Here is a 7,553-nt window from a genome sequence, read left to right on the forward strand (position 1 = left end):
CCTGTGACCTGCCCCCCCAGCCTGCAGCTCCCCCCATGACCTGCCCCCCCCAGCCTGCAGCTCCTCCCACCTGTGACCTGCTCCCGCCCCCAAAGCCAGCCCCCCCCCTTGAGTGCAGCCTCGTGCAGTTCCTCGCCGGCCCCCAGGCAGGGACCCCGAGCCCCGGCCCCCCTGTACCCGCCGGGCTCAGAGATGCTGCGGCCGCTCGCGGGCGCTGACGGATCACGGGTGGGATCGTCCCGACACCCCCGCGAGGGGCGGGTCCCCGCCCGGCCATGTGACGCCGCGGGGTTAACCCCTTCGGGCCGGGCTGCCCCACATCCCCCCGCCCCCCCGCCAGGTGCTTGGGCGTCGAGGCCGGGAGTGGATCGGAGCCTCGGCTCCAGGCCCAGGCCCAGGCCCAGGCTGTGACCCCCCCCCGCTAGTCACAGGGGTTATCGCTGGGGAAATCGAGGCACGGGGGGGGTCCCGCCAGTCAGCGCAGAGCCAGGAAGAGAACCCAGGAGTCCGAGTCCAGCCTCCCTCCCAGGGACCCCGCCCCCTTGCCAGGGCCGGGAACAGAACCCAGGAGTCCGGGTGCCCCTCGACCCCGCCAGAGCTGGGAATCCCGCCCCATTCGCGGGGGTCCCGCTCCGGGGCCTTGGGCGGTCAGGGCCAGGGACGGGGCAGAGTTAGGCCCGAATCGGGCCCGCCCGGTAGGTCCCGGTTTCTAACCTGCCACGACCCGAATTTCGGGTTCTGGGTTTCCCAGGCAACCGCTGGTGACATCAGCACGGCAGAACCGGGCCCACTCTCAGGCCTTGGTGATGTCATCAGCCGTTGCCATAGTGAAACAGCGAGCTCTGAACTCAGGTCCTGACAGGTCAGTAAAGGAGGAACTGATTTTCCCGCTCTCAAATCATTCTGACACCTGGCACTTTACACACATTCACGAACGAGACCCCGGGACCGCGCCCGCCCCCGCCCTGCTCAACAGGGGAAACTGAGGCCGGGGGGAGACTTCAGCCTTGCCACACAGCAAGGCTGGCACAGCTGGGGATAGAACTCAGGAGTCCTGGCTCCCATAACCCCCCCCCCGCTCTAACCACTAGACACCATTCCCCTCCCAGACCCAGGGAAAAACCCAGGAGTCCTGAGCCCCACCCCCTCTAACCACGAGCCCTTCCTTCCTTCATTAGACTAAATGGCACCCCCCACCCCATGTACATTCTAAGCTGCCCCCAAAGACTCAGAGGCCCCCCAGAAAGACCCTCCCTCTGCCCCCAGGCACACTCCTCAGCCCCCTGCCCCAGACAGGCAGGGGAGGCCCAACCTAGCCCTGGGGCCTGCTCCCTTCCTGCCCAGGACCCCTGGGCGTGGGGGGCTTCTCGCCACCCTGGGGGGATCAGGCTCCTACAGCAGTGGCCATGAGGGCCGGGGGGGCCCAAGGAAGCAGGACTTTTGCTGGGTGTTTACAGAGAATCATAAATCCAGGGGCCGCAGGGCCCAGCACCAGTGAAGGAGCAGTTCCCTGGGCCCAGGGGTTTATGCTGCATTGTGTTTTTATCCTCGCCCCGTGATGGCCAATGGCTCTGGAACACCCCTTCCTTTGAGGGCCGGGGCCCTGCAAGCCCCTGGCTCGGGGGTGGGCCGGTGTGGGGCTGCTGGGGAAACAAGGGGAGGGGGAGCCAGCCACAGCCAGGGAGGTAACCACACTCACTGTCTTAACTCCATTGTGCCAGGGTACCATGATCCCAACCTGCAGCCCCCTGCTATGGGCTCCCCCCGCTCAGTGCTGCCGGTGCCCCTCACTCCCAACCCACAGCCCCCTGCTATGGGCTGCCCCCGCCCAGCGCTGCCGAAACCCCTAACCCCAATCTGCAACCCCCTGCTATGGGCTGCCCTCGCCCAGCGCTGCCAACGCCCCTAACCCCGACCTGCAGCCCCCTGCTATGGGCTCCCCCCGCCCAGTGCTGCTGATGCCCGTAACCCTGACCCACAGCCCCCTGCTATGGGCTGCCCCCGCCCAGCGCTGCCAACGCCCCTAACCCCAACCTGCAGCCCCCTGCTATGGGCTCCCTCCGCCCAGTGCTGCCGATGCCCATAACCCCGACCTGCAGCCCCCTGCTATGGGCTCCCCCCACCCAGCGCTGCCAACGCCCCTAACCCCGACCTGCAGCCCCCTGCTATGGGCTCCCCCAGCCCAGTGCTGCCGGTTCCCATAACCCCGACCCACAGCCCCCTGCTATGGGCTCCCCCCACCCAGCGCTGCCAACGCCCCTAACCCCGACCTGCAGCCCCCTGCTATGGGCTCCCCCCGCCCAGTGCTGCCGGTTCCCATAACCCCGACCCACAGCCCCCTGCTATGGGCTGCCCCTGCCCAGTGCTGCCGGTGCCCCTCACTCCCGACCCACAGCCCCCTGCTAAGGGCTCCCCCTGCCCAGCGCTGCTGGTGCCCCTCACTCCCGAACTGCAGCCCCCTGCTATGGGCTCCTCCTGCCCAGTGCTGCCGGTGCCCCTCACTCCCGACCCACAGCCCCCTGCTAAGGGCTCCCCCTGCCCAGCGCTGCCCGTGCCCCTCACTCCTGAACCGCAGCCCCCTGTGAGCCCAGCCCTGGGCTCCCTGCACATCCAGCTCTGCTAAGGCATCTCACTGTCTCTTTGTATCCTGTGAGGAAATGGCTTTACACCCCCCACCCCCCACACCCCGGGGCTGGGCCGGCCAGGCCAAGCCATTAGCTCCCAGCCTGGTTCTCTTCACTCCGGCCGCAGGACGCCAGGGTGCTGCACGCTCCGCCTCCACTAGGTGGTGCTCTGAACCCTGCTCTAGAGCCAGAGGGGGGATGTTCTGATTGGTTAAGACCTAGGGAGCTATTCTGGCCCCCAGCAGCCCAAGTTGAACCCACCCTGAGTGCACCCAGGCCACAGCAGGCGCTAAAAGACCTCCTCGCTTGGCAGTGCGATGGGCCGGAGCACTCAGTGACCACGGACGTTGCTTTGCAGTGCACAAGGACCCGGGTGCCCAGGTTCCAGGGCTCTGGGGCACCCACTGAAACACCCTGGCACCAACAACCCCTCAGCTGCTTTGGAAACGCTTCATTGTGCTAGTGGGTTCTCATGCTTCGTAAGCGGCCCAGAGCCCAAAGCCACGTGCTCATGCCCCCGGTGCAGTGCTCAGCTTGGGAGCTGTCTGGGCCAGGGACTGGTTTCTGGTTCTGAGTTTGTACAGCACCTGGCGCACTGGGTGCCTGGGCCAGGCCTGGAGCTCCTAGGTAGCACCGCAATGCAAGGGGAATATGTCACAGTCACTCAGCTGCGGACGTTGATTCTGCTTTGAGCAGCGGGTTGAACTAGATACCTCCTGAGGCCTCTTCCAACCCTGATCTTCTAGGAGTCTATGATGGACATTTTGTAATGCCGTGGGCAGGCACCTGCATTTGAGCTCATTGCATGGGATTTTAAAACAAAAGTTTATATAGGAAACCAAAGTAGAACAGGTGCCTGAGGCGTCACTGGAATTCCGCAGTGGCCCCACTGCCGCAGTGGCAAATCCCAGTCACGGAAAAGACAGTAACAAACTCATCTCCCTCAGACTTGGGGTTTTCCCAACACACGTGCACACCCCCTGCCCCCCAGAACTAGCATCTACATTCAGAAACCAAATGGGTGTAAGCTATTGCATTCCCAGGCACCATGGCCCCTCCCCGATCAGCTGTTAATGGACACTCAGGTGACACTCTGGCCTGCCGAATGCTCTGGGACAAGTCACTGCTCTGTCAGTGCCTCAGTGTCTCCATTTGTAAAATGGGGCCATGGACACTGCCCTACTCTGTAACGCACTTTGTGATGCTGTGAGACGTGCTGGGTAAGCCCTGGAGGTTACTCGGTGATTATTACATACGGGCTCAGCTCTCAGAGTCATGTTCTTACAGGAGAGTTTCTCTTTTCATCAAACAGAAACAATCAGTCACTAGCTCTCTTAACTGCAGAGAAAAACTGGACACGGGATCTGAGCAGAAACCTAAATGCTCAGAAACCAGAAGGGGGGAATAGAGAGAAACCCAAATTAATTAATATTTTTTTAAAAACTCATGATTTTGGAAGGGCTGGGTTGGACTATTCCCCGCCTCCTAGTTCGCACTAAATCCAGTTGCAAACTCCTTCACTTTAGTGAAACCAATCCCACTCCACGTGCAGACAATCAGCTGCCATGCACCCCTCACCCCCTTTACTGCCACCCCCTGGAGCTGGCACGAATAAACTCCCTCCTCGAGACCTCTCCCAAACACCAGAGCCCTGCACTCAGCTCAGCAGCAGCCACAGCTAGCTACAAGCAGGAGGGAGGGGGATGCATGTGGACCTGCACGGCTTTCCCTGGGTGTAGGGGGACCCTTGCCCAATTCTAAGCACTGTGTGGGGAGCTGGGTTGGGTGAGATGAACCCTGCAGTGCCTCCCCCTGGTGGATTCAGGACTGGGCTTGGGGTACAACTGATTTCCTACAGGCCTGTCTTCCTGCGTGTCATGCCTTTGGCACAGAGGTTGCATCGGTGGCTGCAACGGGCTGGGCAGGCAGCACAAGTTCCCAGCCTTTCTCAGTGCCTGCCCCATGAGACCGTGAGAGGCTCCTAAGATGCCTTCCCTGTGCGGCTCATTGCCCAGTGGGGCAGGTTCTCTGGCCTTTTTGGCTCCGATTCAGCTGCTTGATGACATGATGTGACCAACGGACGGCCCCAGCCCTACAAACGCTGCAGCCCACGCGCAGCTTTAGGCACATTCTGCAGTGCTGGCAGGATTGTGGCCTGAATCCACAACATCTCTTCCCCCCGCTGCTGAAGTGCAGCCACCTCTGGTGCAGAGCACAGCAGCTGTAAGCGCAGCACCTCCCAGGCCTGACACCCTGGGCCAGGAGATTCCATGCCCAGCGGTAACTGCGGCAGGGGAAGGGCAAAATGTAAATACCTTTGGCCAGGGCATGAGGGACGACCCTTTACGCTGAGGAAACATGCCAGGGGCAGCCAACGGGTTTAACGATACAGCCCTAAGCTGGCGACGCTGGGTACACCCAGGGACGGCTGCAGTGTAAGGGCGTCCAGGTGAGCTCTCTCTATGTGGGCTGCATGGAGCAATGGTTAGAGCAACCATGTTCCGTGGGGTGGGGGCTCCCCTCCAAAGAGGCAGGCATTAAAACAAACCCTTTCATTCATTGATTGTTATTTCCCCGTCTGCAGCACAAGCCCCAGGCTGTAGCTACAATGCCTGTCCTCACGGACACCCCGGCGCAGCAAGACGCAGCCCGCAGGACACAGTGCACAAATAAACATCTTTCAGAACAACGGACCTGAAACAAAAACTCAGCCCAAAACCCCAAACCAAAACCAACAAGAATCCAACGGGGACTTTGCTAACAGATAAAGAAACTGACCTGACACGTATAGAACTGGAACCAGTCCTTCCACAGCCAAATACCGAATAAGGGCATCTGTCCCTTCCTCCACTGTGTCCCCAAGGCCACGTCTCACTGAAACTGCACCTGCCTTAGGGCAGGATGGTCCCTCTTATTTGTCTGCAACGTGTCCCACTCTGTGAGTGATAATTCCACGAAAGTCAGTGGTAAAGCACAGACGAGAACCCAGGGGCCCGGCTTCCCCAGACCCTGATAGCTCAGCCATACACACAAGTTCCAAACGAGTTAAGGATTTTTTAAATGACTTTCTCCTTGCACCTGAGGCTGGGGAGGAGCGGACAGAGTCATATACGTTGCCAGTGACCCCAGCCCTGCATCTCTGCTTTCCCTCGCTCTCTCCCACATCCAGGTTCCCCAGTCATGGCCTGGGGTTCACTTTTCTCCCGCTGGAGAATCCCACAGCGAGTTGGAATGGCAGAGACCGTGCTGGACGCAGGCCTGCCTCCAAGCTGCGATCACCCCGCCTTCAAGGGTAGCGTCAAACAGGAAAAAGCTCCAGGCATAAAGCATAGTTTCCAGCCAGCTGGAGAGAAGAACGGAACCAAAGAGGTGCTGAGTTCGTGACAATCTGGCCCAGGAGTCGAGGCGGTTGGCTAATAAACAGCCCCAGCAGCCTATCACTCCAAGACTATCTGGGGCCACCAGGAACATTTCAGGGCACCTGCAAGTCCAGACCTAGCTTGAAACCTGCCTCTTCCCTTTCCCCTTCCGGAGGTTTCAGCTAATTCCACCAGGGAGAGTCGTGCTCACGGCTTGACCTCCAGCCCCCGCATCAGGGCTTGGGGTCGCTCACGGGCATGGCTTCCTTTAGCCTCACCGCCCCCCTGTGAGAGAGACAGCAGCTCTATTTCCACCCTACTGGTGGGAAACTGAGGCACACTGCGGCGCAGGGACCTGGCTCATTGGAGCCCTAGACTAGGCCCAAGGCCTCAGGACAGAGCCAGTGATTCCTGCATCCCCATGGCGCTGGCCAAGCCACCGCGTGTCTCAAGGAACCATCTCTGAGTGCAGGAAAACCCACCCCAGCCTGGCACTGGAAAGTCCTGCACCTTACGTCGAGCCTGACTTTGCTTGGAGCCCAAGTGCCAGCGCCTCTGGCCCCCGCCTTGCACAGGGAACTGGGCTGCTGCTGGGGGAGGCTGGTCTATGCAGAGCCTGTTCCCACTTTCACCACGTCCAGTTCTCAGGCCCCTGCATGCAGCTGCTGATCCCAGCCCTTCCCTTCTGCCTGTTGCCCTCCCCTGCATCACAGTCCCACTCGTGGCCTCCAGCCACTGTGGCCTGTGTCCATCTGGCCACCGCACGCAGCTCCTGGTGGCCATCCAGCAGCTGCCTTGCTCCAGCCGCTAATGCTGCACCAACGTCCCGCCATCCCTGCCTCCCAAAGACCCCCAGGGATGAGGCTGGTGGGGCTGGGTCATGTGGGGTCCTCATTTCTCAAGCCCTGAGTGCACCTAAGTCTCTGCATCTGCCCCAACCTGCAGGTTCCTTGCTAAGGCGGGGCCGCGGGTGCAGCACCGGGGACAGGGGGAAGCTGGGTGGTGTTACACGAGATTCCCAGAGGTTAGAGCTGGACAAGAGCTATTGGGATCAAATAATCCGTCCTTGGCCAGTGCTGCTCTGGGTGCCCATCTCCAGGCTAGGTGGGAATGTCTAAGAGAGAGAATACGGTTCAGCATGTCAGCTGGTCTAAGCTATCTGTCGATCCATCCATCTATCCCCATCCATCCCCCATCCATCCATCCATCCCTTCTATCTATCTATCTATCCATCCCCATACACCCCCCATCCATCCATCCATCCCCATACACCCCTTCTATCTATCCATCTATCCCCATACACCCCCCATCCATCCATCCATCCCCATACATCCCTTCTATCTATCTATCCATCCCCATACACCCCCCTTCCATCCATCCATCTGTCCCCATGCACCCCTTCTATCTATCCAATCTATCTATCTATCCCCATACACCCCCCATCCATCCATCCATCCCTTCTATCTATCTATCCATCCCCATACACCCCCCATCCATCCATCCATCCCCATACATCCCTTCTATCTATCTATCTATCCATCCCCATACACCCCCCATCCATCCATCCATC

At 60.3% G+C, this 7,553-nt stretch overlaps 1 protein-coding gene and 1 long non-coding RNA gene across 3 annotated transcripts in view; one reads left to right on the top strand and one right to left on the bottom strand.

Annotated features, from left to right (window-relative positions):
* The window catches only part of LOC116827757 (inositol polyphosphate 1-phosphatase-like), a 6,929-nt gene extending 6,106 nt beyond the window's left edge, over positions 1-823 (bottom strand). Inside the window, exon 1 of one of the 2 annotated variants that reach the window (XM_032785575.2) lies at positions 715-823. Coding sequence is in view for 1 of the 2 variants with exons in the window: in XM_032785573.2 (XP_032641464.1) it covers positions 178-277 (100 nt within the window). In the remaining variant the exon portion in view is untranslated. Of the gene's footprint in view, positions 1-177; positions 309-714 lie in introns of those variants that run through there. The other variant, XM_032785573.2, reaches the window with a different exon arrangement.
* LOC142045970 (uncharacterized) overlaps positions 1-7,553 on the top strand; it is a 128,965-nt gene that overhangs the window by 43,873 nt on the left and 77,539 nt on the right. The gene's annotated exons all lie outside the window — the stretch shown is intronic.

Source organism: Chelonoidis abingdonii, chromosome 26 (genome assembly GCF_003597395.2).
Source record: "Chelonoidis abingdonii isolate Lonesome George chromosome 26, CheloAbing_2.0, whole genome shotgun sequence".
NCBI lineage: Eukaryota > Metazoa > Chordata > Testudines > Testudinidae > Chelonoidis > Chelonoidis abingdonii.